This window comes from Ambystoma mexicanum, chromosome 2q, assembly GCF_040938575.1.
Source record: "Ambystoma mexicanum isolate Mex_15411 chromosome 2q, UKY_AmexF1_1, whole genome shotgun sequence".
In the NCBI taxonomy this organism is placed as follows: Eukaryota; Metazoa; Chordata; class Amphibia; order Caudata; family Ambystomatidae; genus Ambystoma; species Ambystoma mexicanum.
This window is the reverse complement of record NC_090924.1, coordinates 67,709,180-67,727,385: the sequence shown is the minus strand read 5'-3', so window position 1 is coordinate 67,727,385 and position 18,206 is coordinate 67,709,180. Positions and strand designations below refer to the sequence as shown.

The 18,206-nt window shown below is 45.5% G+C and overlaps 1 protein-coding gene across 2 annotated transcripts in view; it reads right to left on the bottom strand.

Annotated features, from left to right (window-relative positions):
* TRAP1 (TNF receptor associated protein 1) overlaps window positions 1–18,206 on the bottom strand; it is a 666,365-nt gene that overhangs the window by 60,556 nt on the left and 587,603 nt on the right. For both annotated transcript variants that reach the window (XM_069646853.1, XM_069646854.1), the window contains one exon: window positions 1,488–1,560. In XM_069646853.1, the coding sequence (XP_069502954.1) occupies window positions 1,488–1,560 (73 nt within the window). The remainder of the gene's footprint in view (window positions 1–1,487; window positions 1,561–18,206) is intronic.

Sequence of the window (18,206 nt, the reverse complement as noted above, 5' to 3'; positions counted from 1 at the left end):
TTTACTTCCCGATGGCTCATGGCGCTTTCGGGTCGACTCTTTCGCCGGGTGCTTCGACTCGCGGCGTTTAGATTTTTTGGGCTTTTCACCCGGGGTATCACCCTCAGCTGACTACGAGGGGGACGAGGCCGCTTTCTCGAAGACGCTTAGCATCTTTTTTTCTGAATTCCTCCCACTCAGCTTGAGAGCTGTTTTGTGGGGCAATTTACTCTTTCAGGGGAACTAGAAGACGACGATAAAGGGGATCTTCTTCGTCTTTTTTTCGAGTGTCTAGACCTCGACGAGTGGTGGGAGCCACTTCGAGACCTAGACCGAGAATGCTTTCGACGGTGAGGAGACGAATGTCTCGACTCTACCGCGGAAACTTTCGAGGAACTTAAAATTGACTTACCTCTCTCGAGCTTCCCCTTACGCTCCTTCAAGGCTTTCGCCGTCATGGATAGGCATTCCTCACACTCCGAACACTGGTGTTCGATTCCCAGACACCACAAACAGATCCTGTGAGGATCCGTCAACGACATTTTCTTCCCACAGTCTCGGCATTTTTTTAAACCGGACCGAGGAGTCGTCGGGTTGAAGGAGGAAGCCATCGAGTACGAGTCGGTTTTCTCGAGGAAATATGAATATATATCGAATGATGAACTGAGCAACGGTATTCCGAGGCACACGAAGCGCGGAAAAACGGAACTGAGCAACGGACGCTGCGCGTGGCCATTTATAGGCATGACGACGTCGGCGTCGATACGGTGGCCGTCGAGGAGCACCTACTCGACGGACGTCGACGCACAGCGCCCTCTACTGGAAAAAAAAATTCCGAAGCCAGCAAGCTGGAGATACAAATATCATAGATAAGGAATACGTCGGAGGACACAATCCCTTTGAACTGTAGTTACTTGAGGATATAGAAAAATAATCTTAAAGGAGGACCCTAAGGGGCCCCAGCAACACTATCCATAAGGAGCGGTGTGCTGCAGTAGTAAAAACACAGATGACTTTAAGAGCTATGGACAGATGGACTCCATAGTGCAGGTAAAATACAAAGAATAGAGTTCCAAAAGAGAGAGCCCACAAGAATGAATGAGTGGAAAAAGGCTCCACTCATTCAGGGTTGAAACAAAGAGGTCCAGAAGTCCAGCTGAAAGTGCCAGGGTTCTTGGTGGGAGAGGGGATGAAGCATAAAAATTATAAATCTCCCTAACATAAGCGACAGAAGACAGTGAGATGTAACAGATTAAAGAAACATACAAATGGAGGCATTCTCTAAGTGCATCTTGAGAAATGTTATCCCCATTCTGCATACACTTTCATAAATGTGGTTTAAATGCAAGATGTCAACATGTAAACCTAAAAACGTTCAAATGCAAGTGGTTGTGTCATTGTCTGCACTGTGTTCTGGGGGATATTGGAAATTAGTGTTCTACACAGAATACATGAAAAGCCATGAACTGTGGCATCTCCAAACTGTTCATCTGCCCTCTAAAGCCTACCTGATCGAGCACAAGCCGAGCCAAGTCTGGTTCACTATCCCGCAGCTGTACAAGTTTCTTTATCAGAGGATGTCTGAAATGAAAGACCACACAATTACAGCTCTGTAGAATGTAAACAGTGTGTTGCCTGCAATTATTAATCAATGCAGCATTCTTAATTTTTTTTCAAACCTAAATTCATAACAGGAGACATTTTAAACCCCGTGGGTCACCATTTTAAATGTGCAATTAAACTCCAGTCAAAGAACAAATTACATGCATCTGGGAATTTTCTTTCCCCAACTGATTAATATTCTTGCCAAAGTCAGTCTTGAAGCAGTCTGCTCTGGAAAGGTTTCTCCAGCCAACAAGGTGGCGCTGTGTAGATCCGTAGATGACTCCTTGGCATCATCCCAAGACAAAAGTGCTATCATCCATACATATACTCTAGGCCGATGGTCATTTTCCTCAGTTCTGCCTTTAAATACAAGGCAACAGCAAGGAATGACCGAACAGTCACATGTGAAGATATAAATTTGAAAAAATGCATTTTGAGTTCTTCAATGCAGTGAGCTAGGAAAGAGACGTAAAATCTATGGACGGACTGTACTATCCACCAGAAAGAACATTAGCAGGGGTATGCAATTTTTTATTCCTCGTACAAATTCCGTCATGTTGTGAAAGACTGCTCAAGTTGTACTAAAGAGCAAGAGGAGGAGGGAGAAGGAAGGGAATGTAGCTACCGAAGGAAGTTTTACAAGACCGACCTATCCACTCCAGAAACCTCATCCACCAAGGAATCAAATTGGTAATGGTTAAATTAAGGGAAGTCCAGGTGACACCCTGAGATGTTCACTAAAAGAACACCCCTTTCGCAAGGTTTACGTCGCTGCTTGCCCCTTGTAGAATGGGCACAGTGACCTTCAGTGGTCTCCTTGTGGGCTGTTAAGATGGATTTCTAGAATCTTGCCTGGTGGACACATTTTAGGAGGCCACCATAGTTCTAATGAACAGGGGAACTCAGAGGTTAGCCAAAACCCAAACCAGTTAGTAATGGGGAGCAGTCAGGGCTATTTTCATGAGTGTGTGTCACGGGGTCAGGAATCATCCACAATGAGTCCACAAAGCAAAGCACACAATAATTCAATTTAGACAGGAAGGTTTAAAAATACTATATTAATTCTAGACCTTAAACACAAACTAATTAATGAAACAAGCAGATGATATCGCAAAACACGCAATAATAAACATTTAGAGTCACCAGAGGTTCTTAAAATGCATTCAATTACTTTAAGGAGGCCAGTCAAGTGATGCAGTAAGATGGAACCAAGTTAGGAGTGATGTTCCCTACATTCATGAGTCAACTCCCTAAGAAGAGTGGGTCCTTGTGCCCAAAAGTCACAAAGCTGCTCCCCAAAATGTAACTGAAGCATGTAGTTTACTTGTGTTGGCGATGGTTCAAAATAAGAGATGCAACCAAGTTACTTATAAGTAAAAATTTGTTTTTATCCTTCAGGTTTTACTGCTCAGGTGCGATGACCAAAAAGCAGTGGAATGGAAGGGCACAAAGACTTGTTCTCAAAGGAGGACAAGGGGAGACTAATGCTTTGTGTTTACTTACCCCTCTGACTCAGATTTTCCTAAATGACTCTGAATGGGTTGACTGTGGGAGATGCCCAGGGGCTGCGGGTGCAAGGATTCTTACGGTCGAGCCCAAGAGCAGATTGCAACCATTGGAGATGGAGAAATGCAGAAGGCACCGATGCAGCACTCATCGGGACACTTCACACGACAGGGGGGGGGCGGCGAAGTTCCAGCGATGGCCTACACGCACAGACGATGGCATGCACCCTGCCAGTCGCGGTTGTAGAAGTCCTTCCAGAGCAGGATCCCCTGAAGCTGGGAGGATGACATTATGCAGGAAAGTGACATACCACAACCTGGCAACCACCAAAATTCCAGCTGCAAACGCAAACTGTGACTAGCAAGGTAGCCCCCTGGAGAGCTAGACAGTCCAACCGGTGGTCGATGGCCACTTACAAAGACTCAAGGTGACTGGATCCTCAAGAGCATGTCGAGACTGGTTGGGTCCCACCAGTCCAGGGATTGAAGCATCCTACAGGGCCTTTGCAGATCAGGCAGTCCAACAGGGCTTCAACGGGCTGGCACAGGAAGGGATGTTGGGCCTTTTCATGAGTCTCCTTTGGATCTTCAGTTGGCTGTTCCTCTACGAGGGATTCTTGACTCCAACACAGATCTGAATAATTGGCTGCTTGAGTCCCCCTTTTATCCAAAATCAAGCCTGAAAGCCATTCCAAGTCCACCAATGGTAAGGATCTGAACATTCACAAAGCCAGTAGTTGTCCAGCCAGGGGCACGTATTGGTTTCACTCATGCCCCACACAGACTCTCTGGCTCCATGAATGGGGAATGGGGCCAGACAGTCCTACCCTCTTCTTGAGACAGACACACAAACACACATGAAAGCTACCACTCTCCTGGGCAAGTACATGAATGTATGTGGCAGGGGCGTTGCTAGGGGGGGCTAAGGGGGCTATAGCCCCTGGTCTTTTGGTTGTAGCCCCGGATAGAATCTCAGGAGCTACAGCCAAAAGACTAGCTAGCCCCCAGTCCCAACAGTTCCGACATCAGCTTAGCCCCGGGTCTTTTCCAGACCTAGCAACTCCCCTGGTATGTGGTATTTTACAATATGGCTAAAGAGTAAGCGAAAATCTTAATGCGTGGCCATTTTGGACACTAGCTACATTTAGTAGCCATATGCAGTAAACGCGAATCTGTACACTACAAATAAAACAACAATGGTAAAAATATAATTGCTACCACAAGCTTGTCTTTAGGCACATATAAAAATAACCCAAAATCCCAAGTGTAAAAAGCTAGGGTGATACAAATGTATCCCTACAGCACTGCATTTTAATATGCTGTGTGCAATGTTAAAATGTTACAAAAAGAAAAAGACAAAAAAGGAAACAGTTTCCCAGTACTGAAAGTCTGAAGGAATTATCAGTTTCCCCATAACAAAATGAGCAAAAGGCCAGGGGAGGGAGACAATGTGACAATAGGGGACCAGGGAGGGTAGGCATTTGTAAGAGCCATAAGAAATTCCAAGACCAGAAGGACCACGAAATGTGGCCTTGCTGAGGCATCCTCTGAACATGGCAAGGGTGGCAAGTAACATTTTACTGTGGCAATATTGAGACACAATTTGGCCAATGAGAACAAGAGTTCCAAAACCATGTTGGTGGAGCATAACCGGTTAAGCTCTCACTCAGGGTATTAACTTGTAAAACTGCACTGCAACAAACATAAATGGACCTGGTAGATAGGTGTCTGGCAGGGAACATAACTGACTTCCAAATAAGAACCCAATCATTGTAGCTGAACCTCTCAATAAACAGGCATGAAGATTCTGCATCCAGTCATTGGGTTGAAGCACTCCATGGAGAGCATAGCAGCATGTACAGCACAACTGGGTGGCAGGTCCTCCGCGCCAAGTCCTGGGCATTCAAGCTCATGAATGTTCGGCTCAGTTTACACTTCCTCAGCACCAACCTAATCAGCAGGAACAAAGTGTGTACACCAGGTCGAGCTCGAAGGGAATCACCAGTGCATCGCATAGTTAACCCTTCTACAAGCAGTTATCTGGTGCAGAAGATCTAGGACTTCTTGTTGACCTGGGAATCAGCCATGTGGTGAAAATCTGCTGTACAATCTCCTCATTCAGGTCCTACTTATGAAACCCCCGAAAGCCGACACAGCACATCCGCCTGAGTGTTTAGAATGCAGGCTTGGTGTAAGGCTTTCACCTGGTTTTCCATCACCCATGCCTCCATGCACAGTTTCAGCCATCCCACACTGCCCATCTTGTTGATGTAGTGCATGGCAGTGGTGTTGCTCATCAGGACCTCGACAGTCGAACCTCTGATTGATGGTGCAAAGATAGATTTGCAGAACCTGCTCTGCGGGTACACTCAATTGCTTTTAGAGTGAACATAGCTCGAAGGCAGCGGAGCGTAATACAACAGGAGGCAGCCAGCACTGGGCTTAGCATCACATAGATTGCACCAGTTTTGGTGGACGGAGGGCAGAATTTGTATTGATCTGGCAGTTATTGGCTGGATTGAGTGTCAAATATGATGCGCACTCTTGGAAGCACCGTACAAGCACCTGCTTCGCCGCGAGCTACTCTGCTGAATCGGATTGTCTTTGGGCTTGTTGGATTGCCTGGAATTGCCAGACTACATTGATCAAGGTGACTTTGTTCCTCGAACGGTGGACACGTTCAAGCCCCTGTCCACAAGACCTCCCACAAGACTTTTACAAGTCACAAGTTATATACTTTTGTTTTCCTTTGCTTTGTTGTAGGTGCTTTGCAGGCCCCTGTTGGCCCGGCCACTCCACACATCGAGGCAACCTTCTCCACATAACGATTACGCCCGCACACAGCGCGCGCGCACTCGTGGAAGCACCATACAAGCACCCGCTTCGCCGCGGGGCTGTGGCCTCATTTATTTATTTTTTTGATTTTTTGATTCTTTTTTACTTGTTTGTTTAGCATTTAAGGCCCTTGATTTGCGCTGTTGTGACCCCACTCCCTTTCCATCCACGGGAGAGGGCCTTCTCGGCCTAGTCTTTAAAAACCGCCATGCCTGTCATGCCAACACTGTGTTTACCAACTCTGAATAGTCCCGCAAATATTCCGAAAATGTTTCAATCGCCCATATCGATTACTCCGGTTGTGCCCATGCAACTCCCAGTCCAAACTCATACTTCAAACTCGACACTCTTTACGCAACAGAGTATGGGGAGATTGTCCCCCACTGTTCCCGTGAGTTTACCCATCTCAGCTTTGCCTAACCTTATGAACCCTTTCAAGTCCCTGAGGCACCACACACCAAAACCAAGTGGTTCACATCCTGTGACTCCTCGTGATAGTGAACAGACTCATCCATTTGCTCTTTCGGATGATACAATATTGAACTCAGTCAAAGGCCACACAATGCCCGCCACATTGGGATGCCATATTTCTCCTATTTCCTTCCCAGTGTTGAGCCGCAAATCCTCTGTCATTTCTATTCACGCCAGTTACTCTGACTCTCCAACATAAAGTACAGAGCAAAGAGACTCTGACATGTCACGCTCGGTAGCATTAAAATCAACCGCGGCCGAGGTGCACTCTGTGCTTCAATCCTTTGTTCATCCCACTCCACGCGCCTACAAACCGGCGCCTGTTGTGAGTGTCTCACACTACACAGTTTTGGTACAACCTGCTTTGGTTGCAATCAACACCCCAATCCTGAGCCTTGTTAAACTGTTTGAGACATTGGATGCCAGGTTAACCACACAATCATGTCAATTCAACGATCTAGTTAAATGGTTGAATGACAATTGTCTAACACTTCAGTCCCATGATGCACAGGTAACACTGTGCCCTAAAGTTCGCGAAGCCTCTGCTAGCGTAGTGGGTGATTCCAACTCCTAGGAGGTCACGAGCGATGGTGTTGGGTCTCAGACATCGCCAATTAGACCAAGCTCCCAACTACCAGTTATTCCCGGCATAATTCGAGCTATTGACTGTTCACCTGTGCCAAGAGCTAGACCTACTGTAGATGACCTCCTCTGATTCCCCGCCTCTTGCTACAGTTCCTCCATCCAAGAACATAACTGTGCCCTCAATGCCCCATGATTCTTTGTTCGTGCCAGCCACAACTAAGCTTAAAAAATGTCCATAGCCCCCAGTTAAGGGGCCACGTTTTCCTAAAAAAAAAATCCAATAATATGGCCGGGACTACGTTTGCGAAGAGCACTTTAAATGCTTTTTCCCAGGTCATCGGGAAAACCAATAAATCTCAAAGTACTAGTGCCTCGATCTCCAGTTGTCCTGTTTTGCCCCCCAGAGCTCCTAGTGTCGCTATGAGTTTGAGTACACTCAAACCAGTTACCGCACACTCTCCTCTTAACGATTTGGTGCACATCATGGAAGAAAATGAGATCCATGAAAAAACAACACCCGCAGTTCATGCACCCAAGAAAAGGGCAAAGTCCTCTAATATGCATTCCCCTAACTTGGACGATGCACAAAATGCAGCAATTCGGGCAGACCTGAGAAAGATGGTCGATATATATTTAACAGCCCGACTGCCTGGTTCAAACACCCAGGTGCAGGGTGATTGCATACCTACTGTGCACACTGATGGCTCACGTCTGTTGCCGCCTGCGATCCCATTTATGGTTGAGCAGGGTATAGCCACCAAAACTGCACCTCCAGTGCACCCACCTAACCATGTGCCTAATTAAATCTTGTCTTGATTCTCAACAGTTGACAGAGCCAATCCAGGATATGGCTTCCAAACAGCGCCAACTCATATTTTCACAGGAATGCAATCTATCTGTGTGTACAGCTCAGGAGCCAATGAGATGGGCCCCTCATAAGCCTCCTACATCTCTTGAGATATCGAACAAATTGAATTCATTGCAGAAGGATCACGCTCCATAGTTAGACTATGGATTCCATCTGGGATGTTTTTAAACACAATCTGGAAAGCTAGGATGCAGCTATTTGAATTGGGATTTTTGCTTGCGCAAGATCCAGTGTGTCATGTCGAAAGGGCACAAATTGAGAATCATAGGCCCAATATATACTTGGGCACCAAGGACTCAACTGGTTGTCACTCCAGGGCTCATGTGCACCTTTCAAATTAACCATCAATTGCACAAGCAGAATTGCCCCTGAAAATCTTGAGCTGGAATACCCGAGGACATTCCCACTCACAGATTTCCATCAAACAACTGCCTTATATATACCACAATATAGCGTTGCAGGAGACATGGTTGGTCTCCCCTCCCGTTTGGGATGGTTATGACGCCGTTTTGCTTTCTGCCATTCCAAGCAAGGGCCAACCATCATCAGGGCTGAGGGTAGCTGTTAAAGCTGGTTTGGGTTTGACAATTGAACCATGGGCGTCCATTAGTGCCTACATCCAGTTGGTGAAGATTTCCAGCAAAGTTCAAACCATAGCAGAGGTCAATTTATACAGGAATGTAGCAGGCTTGTCTGATGAGGACTTTTACAATGGCTTAGCAAGAATCCTTGACCTAATTCTTATGCATGACCAGATCATTAACACCATGATCTTGGGCGATCTGAACCTAGATTTTGGAATCCCATTCGTACCACAAATGAAGAACATAGATGGATATCATTCATGAAAGCTTGCAACTTGTATATGGTAAATGGGTCCGTGGCGGGAGACATTCCAGCCCAACATACCTGGCACAGGGGCATCTCAACAAGCACAATTGATTACATCTATGTTGATGCTTCTTTGTTTACAAACGTGATTAAACTGAGTATAAATGACCACAAATAAAGTTATCATAGGATACTATTAGTAGACATTGCTTGGGACCTAGCTCAGACAGGGCGACCCTTCATGAAGCAAATACTCAGTAGCAACATGTCTAGAAATCGACTTCGATGGAACCCCACGACCTTGGCTGCTTACTGTCATTCACTGGAAAAAAATAACTTATTGACCTTTCCAGTACAATATACAGCCTTGTTACATCCCTTTATTAACACCATTATTACAAATTCCAAAAATGGTCTCAGACACAGGCACTTCTTTGATCCAGAGCTCAAATCAAAACGCGCAGAATAAAGATGTACATAAAGAGAAATTCTAAGTGTGAATTCACAGACATGTTGCCAAGAATTGAAAACTGCTAAATGCCGTTACAAAAACTGGCTACGCAGTATAAAATCCCTAATGTTTCAACAAGATAGTGAAAAGATGGCCAACGTAATGTCATCTAAAAATTTGGTCCAAATGTGGCAACTACTGTCCAATCACACTCAGAATATACAAGCGGACGCTCAAATCAACGGCGTCCAAGAATCCCAATGGGTAAAGCACTTTTCTGAGCTATATACTGATAAGCCCTTTGATAATTTAAAATACACACAAAAGACAGTAGGCCCTTGGAAGGTCATTTACTCAGTCGCAATTCTTCAAGAGTACATTGTGCACGCCAGGTCCTCCCGCGCTGCAGGACCGGATTGTCTCCATAATTTAATGTTCAAAGCAAATCCATATGAATGGGCCCAGATTCTTGACACGATTTATAGTCAGGTGTTAATATCACGCACAGTTCCAGCATCATGGAAAACTTCCACCATAATTCCAATTTTTAAAAAGGGCGATCGATGCCTCCCTCAGAACTACTGCCCAATAGCTTTACTGGACGCGCCAGGCAAAATCTTCACAAAATTGATCTTGTGAGATTTTAATGCCTGGACACAAAAACATCAGTTGCGTGATCCCCATCAGACAGGGTTTGTCGCCGGCATGGGCACCAACATCAAATTACTCTGTCTCAAAGCCATCAAAGCCCAATGCCAAGCGACAAAACAACCTGTTTTCTTTGGCTTTATAGATCTCCACGCTGCCTTCGACGCCCTATCTCGTGTTCTCTTGATGGCCAAATTAGCCCGAGATCACTGTCCTCCATCTTTCAGTGATATCATCTATGCTCTACATTCAAACACATCTGTGAATATAAGACTCACTCTAGATGGAGCCTTATCAGCCCCAATTCTAACTTCTAGAGGTTTGAAACAGGGATGCCTATTAGCATCTGCTATATTCAATTATTTTATTCATGATGTCTGGGCAATATTTAATACCATCATTTCGGATTCTCCGAAACTCAATAATTGTCACATAAAAACACTTATGTACGCAGATGATCTCGTGCTGATTTCAAAAACTCAGATGGGCCTACAGCAATTTCTATCAGCCTTTGAGACATACACTACACAAAATTAACTTAAAGTCAGTACTACCAAAACTAAAGTAATGATATATTCACCACATTGTCGCGTTAATAAAACATTTAACTGGTGCATCAATCAAATCAATCTAATTGTTGTCCATCAGTACATATACTTAGGTGTGTCCTTCGAAGGTAAGACCCATGCTAAAGGCCAGATTGAAGGAGTCGAAGCTAAATTGGCCACTGTTATCCCACAAGCAAAACTCATCATGTTTAAATATGGCAAATTTTCAGTTAAACCAGTGTGGCACTTTTGGACCATGAAAGTGGTTCCAACTTTATTGTATGGCCTCGAAACACTGCCAGTAAATCTTCCATTTACATTTGCGAAATGGGAAGCTACATTTTGGAGAAAGATGTTAAAATCTTCCACAATGTCTTCCCGCTGCTTGGTTGAGATTTGAGTTGGGCCTGGTCTCCCTCCAAGCCCTCTGGAACTGGCGTATTACTGCATTATTTTGAAAATGCTTAGTGTCTACAGAGTTCACGGTTATTCTTAAAACTTTAACCCAGTACATATTTTCAGCTAAACATACATTTGCAGTAGCATGGACCCAAAAAGTATATCAAAGCCAGCACAGAAGTCTCCATCAAGATACTACTCACTTATCCTGATAAAGCAAAATCTAAAATATATGAGCTTGATTGGATACACACAAGGGAGTCATGCCTTCAATTTAGGGATGCAGACGTGTTTAGATTTCCTCCGAAAAAAGTTGGCACTCTACCGCCGTATTTGGTGAGAATACCTACTCCACAATATTGTGCAGGCATTTTATGTCTGCGATTCAATTTATGGAGTACAAAAGATCTATAGGCAAAACAAACAATTGCCTGTTGCACTCAACTTTTGTCGTTTTTGTTTGAGTCAGGAGTTTCCAGAGACCTTATTTCATTTGATTTCAGTGTGTACTGCACCGATGAATCCTAGAATCACTCATTTTGCAAGACACTAACTTCCTGGGACAACTGGAAATTGTTCAATGTTTGTCTACCATTTTGAGCTTTGCATACACAACAATTCAACTTGCAGCAATTAACTTTTTGCAGAGCCTGAATCTAGAGACATTGGGGGACCATTAACAACAAGATCTCATGATCCGTGATCAGTAATGTAATGGGGACAAAATTGTATAGTACTTTGCGTTTTGTGTCTTGCTTTATAAAAATGTAATATGTATTTTTATTCATTTTTTGTTGTCAAAAAGATTTTAGCTATTCATATTATTCTGTTTGTAAAAATAAATCCTTTTCAAAGGTTGATTTAATTCAGCTGAATCAAAAAAAATATATATGATGTTCACCTTGATGTTGGATACAGTATTTGACCCTTAACTTAGAAAAACTATTAAGGCAACTTAAGTTGAGCTATAAGGCAGACTTCATGAGCTAAGCGGGTGGTAGTTAAATGCAGTTCAACACACAGGAGAAAGTCGAGAGTTCCACACAAGTACAGACATAGAACGCATCTCGGAGGCTTGTGAATCTGCTTAGATTTACATGCTTTGCATAGGCCGCCATCTAGTGATTGTCTTGGAGTATCAAATCTTGACTATCACTAATCCACAGATCTGTGACACTGGTAAACCCCCTCTGCCCCCAAAGCAAGAAAACATTTAAACCTTCCCCTTGTAACCCAATGTATATCTGAGGTCACCCAGCTCCTGATTCTCTGGCCATTACAGCAGCCAGAAAAAAGGGCCAATATACCCATTTCAAATACAAAGTTTCTGCCTCATAGAAAAATAGGCAGAATGATTATTTTGGATGAAAGGCTGCTAAATCAGCAGCGTATAATATGCATATAGCTAATGCAACTACACTTAAGGCCAGGTGCAATAGATCCCAGTGGAAGTTATTAGGAAGGATATTCCATGCTGAGCGTAAACAAACTCAACTTTCAAAAAGGTCCTGCATGAGTGGAAGAAAACTGCGAATGTACCAATAGCAAAACGTGCTAGACATCGCAGAGTGCAAGTAGGATTTTCATTGTTAGTGCTGAATCTCACTCACTTGCGAGACACCCAGAACTTTTTGATGAACCTATGGATTATTTTTCCATATACCTCCGTGAGTGGGAACCTTTTTCCACACTCACCCTTTCTTTTACACTTTTTATGGTTGTCATTTTTTAGACTCTCAATAGTGTCTTTTTGATTGTATCCTTTGTGACAACTTTTTGGCATCTACATTTTATTGTTGCAACACCCAGCACTTTCTGTGCAGTGTTGCTGGGATGACTTTTGGGCTTCCCTTTTTCTATTTTCTCTACCATAACTTGTGAGAACTACAATTCCCAAGGGTAGAAAGGATATTTGTATCTTCTCTACATATTATTCTGTGAGACCAGGAGTACAGTGTATCCCCTTTCTCACTACCTCTAACATTTCTGTTACAGAGACAAGCTTAACCTAAACGGCTGGTGGCAGTGAACCTTTTACTAATTCGGTGAACCTTACTCACAGGCTGTTTCCACAGCTGCCATAAAGGCATCCATGAGTGCCATTTTTACCAAAATGGCCAACAGTCCTTTTTCAGCATTTTTGAGTTTCTTGTCCTTTCTTGGTCCTTCCCCCTACTCTTGAGTGTGGGAAATTCCTTTGTGTGGGTTTTATCTTCGACGGGAGACCTCAGGCAAGCCTGCCCTGGCTTCAGAGTGTCTGGGACGGCAGGAGGTGAGGGAGGAGTCCAAAGCTCTGAAGCCCTTTGTCTTCCAGCCTGCATGCTGGGATCCAGTTCCAACTGGGAGGTTGGATGTCCTGCAAGGACTGCCACCTCCTCAGGTTTGAATGTTGCATGCCTGTTTGATTGGCTGGGTTCCTGTATAAAGGTCCGATCATGGAAGCTGAAGAGGTAGTCGACCACTGGAACCAAATCCGAAGAGGAAGATGAAAAGAAAAGCTGGCTGAGATGATTTCCAGCAACCAGAGAGTCTGCTCTGTAGCCGAAGACTATTTGTTACCCTTCCTTCCAAGCGACCTGGGGTTCCAGAAACGATGACCTCGACACAGAGCCTGGTGAGAAGACCTGCATTTTGAGCCATCCCACGATGTGCTGCGACCTTACTGGGCTGCAATACATCAATACCCTGGAACCTTAAGCCATATCGCGGTGCATGGTCTTCCAAATTCTGAATCTTGCTGAAACTCTAGGGGCATCCTGCTGGACCTCCAGAGACTTACGCCGATTCCTTGAAGTAAACTCACCAGAATGCTGGATCAGATTAACAACGAGAATCCGGCAGCGATATTCAGTCTTCTCCTGGCTCCTGAAAAAGGGTGCAAAACCACAGAGCCGCGACCAACCTCCAAGAAACACTTTCCACTGTCCTTTCTTCAGTCACCACGACAAGGAATTCAAGGACCGGGTTTTCGGCTGCAGATTCCGAACCAAACGTCCTACTGCAAACTCCTCTTCTCTGCTGAGGTACTGTGTTGGCTGGGTTATTGCTTACCTTAAGCCTTTTGTGATTCCTGTGAAGCTTGTGGGGTGATTAGTGTGATTGGTAGTCCTCTCATCCAGTTCACCCAGACCCAATGCTGGAATCCCTCTGGGGTGTCGTCTCTGAGGTCCCTGGAACCTTTCTACAACTCTAAAGTGAAATACTTACTTGTTTTGAACAGCTTTCCTCAGGAACTTTTCCTGCATCTGTGCCTATCCTGACCGGTCTGTGGCCACTAGAGTACTAGTGACCCCCTCCTGCCCCTGAGAACACTCATGCTTCAAGAATCGGGAAAGACTTATAAGGTTTAGGCCTTTGTCCTGAAATGTAACAAGTGTTGAAAAGTTTCTTGTGAAAGAGCTGGTTGGTAACTGTCCCTCTGAAATATGATCAGTTACAAATGTTTACTGTTCTTTGAATGTGTTTTGCCATTCTTAAAAGTATATATAGACTGGCAACCAGGGTCGTAAGGATGAGCTCGCTCTTCGTGTGAGCTCCGAGCCTGAGGCCCGTAAAGTGGTCCTGAGCCCCCACTTCGTGACCACCCCCCCAGGGCTACAAACTGAACAGAAGTCGTGTGAATGTGACCCCTCCCAATCAGGGGAAAAACCTGGCGAAAATCGGAGCTCCCTTCCTGAAGAAAGCAACCAAAACTTTGCCCCGCTCCGACTGCAACGTGACCAGCAGCCGAGCAAAAGCGAAACCGCTGGAGGCACACGTGGACTCGGCAGGAGCGCCGGCTCGCCTGACAGCCCCTGTACAATCCGGACTCGGACGGAAGAGCGGCACCTGCCGTGGTGTGCTGTCCCACCCCACTGGAGGAACCACCTTGGCGATCCTGTCCCTGCGAACGCAGCGGGCCCCCCTGACCGAGGTCTGCTTACGCGCTGGGAACGGCGGCGGCGGAGACAATGAGCGGGCCGCTCACCGTGGCTGGGGTAGGTGATTCCCCCCTCTCCCCTTGCTCTCGGGACTGCGCTCAGAGCGTAACAGCACCACTTTGCGTCGCGGCCCCCGGCGACCCGATTATCCCGCACCGGCACTCCGGAGCTCTCCCTTCCCCTCCCCGCCAGCTCCGTTGCAGATTGCATGCTACGCACCGCCTGCATGTGGCTTTACTCAGCGTGGAGGCTGAGACTTGCGCCCACAACATAAAGAAGAAGCAAGTGACAGCGCACACGCAGGTGAGACCCACCCCTCCTGGGGGGCCCCCTGAAGTGCCCGCCTATTATAACGCCCAACAGGGGAACCAGAGGGACAGCAATATCGAGAGGAGAGGGGGTAAAATAAAACAAAAAAAGAAAAAAAATAATTAAATAGGAAAAAAAAGAAAAATAAAGGGTGCTTGAAAACATGGGAAAGCAGCAAAGACCAGGAACTAAGTGAAAGTCAACGGGTGCTTCAGAAGGCACGTCCCCTGCAGTGTGGGACCCCCAATGACTCAACGAAAAAACTATAAATAATTAAATAGCTCCCAGGACTGAGGGTTGGGCCCCCGTACCAGGGGCGTGTGCCTCCTCAAGCAAGCCAACATATAACAGAGCTGACACCGAGGGGACACTCTGCAATCAACCCCCGGAATCGAGGACCCTACAGGCCACCCAGACCACCCATAACTGTGAAAATGCACCGAGTCCATGTCCTCGAAACAGAGGGAGTAGCCTAAACACAGACGAGTAGGAAGCCTGGAAGCTTACAGCACGGTTGGAGGGTGAATCCCGTACACCCCATCTGCGCCACACTCGAAACCAAAGAAGGGGGAAAGATCCCCGAATATATGCAAGCCAGAGAAAATCTTGCCTCTTACGCCTATGTGCCCCCCACTTACCGAATTTCCACCCCCAAGCTGGCAACCGAGGCAGTAGCACACGGCGAAACAGCCGCCACGAAAGATGATATAGCAGTCCTGCTAGCGGAGATAAAGAACATGGGGGCCAATATAGGTGGCAAAATGGACAAGATCACCCAACGCATAGACAAGATTGAGGACAGGCTAGAGGGGGGTGGAAAACAATCAAGCGTTGATAGACACTTTAGAAACGCAATTGGAACATAGAATTACAGAACCCGAACGACGAGAGGAAGGATACAGGTTAAAAATTGATGATTTGGAAAACAGGGAAAGACGGAAGAAGCTCCACTTTTTTGGAATTCCCGAACAGGGAGGGGAGACAGAAGAGAGCTTGAAAACAACACTTCATGAGATCATTAAGATCTTGGCCGCTGATGATGCGGTCGATGAACCAAGAACTGAACGAATCCATAGGGCTGGAGGCCCACCAGGAGGCCCGAGGTCGGTCCTCACCCGCTTCCACAGATAGCAAGACAAGGCCAAGATTCTTGAAAAAGCAAGACGGGGGGGTGGGTTCACCCTCAACGGAGCTCAAATAACTATATACCAGGATCTATCCGCCATGACGCTAGCCCTGAGAAGGATGTGTGGCCCACTAACGAAATGGCTGAAGGAACATGACACCCGATACAGATGGGATACCCTTTTTCCCTCTCCTTTGAGCATAATGGCACAAAGATCAAACTGTAATCAGAGAGAGAAATAAAGGCGTGCACATCTGAACTCATAGAAGCAAGTGAGCGAAGGAACAACGGAGATGTACCAAGAGGCGAAGGGAGAGAATGGAGACTCCAAGGCCCTAAGAGACAAAGAGTTAAGGGATCGAGAAAATATCGGAGAGGCAATGTCTCCCCGGACGGGGGGCGAATTAACCAGATCAACGACAAAAGACCCTGTAATGTGTCAACGCTCTAACTGGGAGCTGTTTTTGGTCTGGTGTTAAATCCACAATCGACTGTTGTAAGTTGAGGTTTAAATGAGGGGGGGGTAGTGAGGGCTCAGAGTTATATGATAGTTACTCTTAGCAGAAGGACCGTGAGGTAACGATCCCTGCTGGTGGTTCGTTGCTGGTTCGGTGCGTATAACTGGATCTGCTCGGACGCTGACACACGAGGGGAGGGGTAGGGGAGTGGGGGAGGAGGGGGAAAGGTTGCAAGACACGGGAAAGGTAAAAACTGAAACAGATTTTTCAATCACTGCTGAGGAGGGTAAAATATTAATGCTTGAAGAAGAGGCAAAACGCAAGGGATGGCGGCTTATTGTCATGGATACCTCAATGTCACATATAGATGGCCACCCTTGAAGTCAACAAAAGGGGCCCCTTGAAAGTGGGAACGCTTAATGTTAAGGGGGGCAACTCGCCAACCAAGAGGTTGTTGGTACTAAGAGTTTCGAAGAGCCAAAATTGACATCTTATTCTTACAAGAAACTAAATACATGAGGGGAGGCTCAGAGGTGAAATATGGCAATTAGATAAGCCAGGGAAGGGGACACCACAGACCCCAACAAGGTGGTCCCTAGCACCCATCAGACAGCGCGCCAGACATTAGAGACAACACAATCCTCAGCTGAAGTGAATAAGTCTTGTGGGAGGGGAGGAGGGAGGGAAAGGACGCGGAAGAACTGTCAATGTACACTGACAGTCAATGGGAGTTATTTACGAATGGGAAGTTTATGAGTTTATTGTTGTGATGTGAAATTGGATTACAAACTGTATATGCTTGACAACTTCTTTCAGAAAATAAGTGTACCAACTGGGTCTTGCTTCCCCTGACCTGCGGTATAGCCTGTCTAGAATAAGTTTGCCTTGGGTTTTACCTACCTTGAATTGCTGTGTGCCATTCTGAATAAGTGTGTAGGCTTTACTTACCTTGGTCTGCTTTGTGCAATCCTAAAATAGTGTAAGAGGTTATTGTTTACCTTAATCTGTGTTCCACGGACTGAAAAGCAACTGTAATAGTTTATTACAACACTAAGTCATACTCACCTGAAGGTTCTCCTAAATGTTAGTTCAACAACTTTCATTCAGTGTAAAACCTTTAAGTAAAAGCATAAAAACTACAAAAACAATAAGAAGACTAAAATAACACCATTTAAAACCTTTAAGTTGGTACATAAGAACTGCAGAAACAGTAGACACTAAAATGAGATAATCATAGGTAGAAATTCAGAAAACAATGTAACACCCGAGGAGAGCAATGCTTGCAAGCCTTTGTTAAAATTAGATCAACTTAGCACAACACATTTACCGTTATTTCAAGAACCTCGTCCTCTGCAACAAAGCTCTGTGGGTATAGCAGGTGGTAAACAACCGCAGAGCTCTGGTTTTGACTAAGAAATAACATTGTGGAGTTTGATGAGCAAAGGCCAACTTCGTCCAAAATTGGTCTTAAATACCTTTGTCTTAACCATAGGGTTGAGGCACAGATTAGCAAAAAGTGAAGACGTTTCTTTGACAGCCCCACACATTGGACAACATTTTGATTCATAACCTCTCCATGTGTGTGTGTAAAAGCAGCAACCGGGAGAATAACCAGCCTGAGCCGCATATACAGAGATTGTTCAAACCCGGGGGTGATGATGTCTAGCT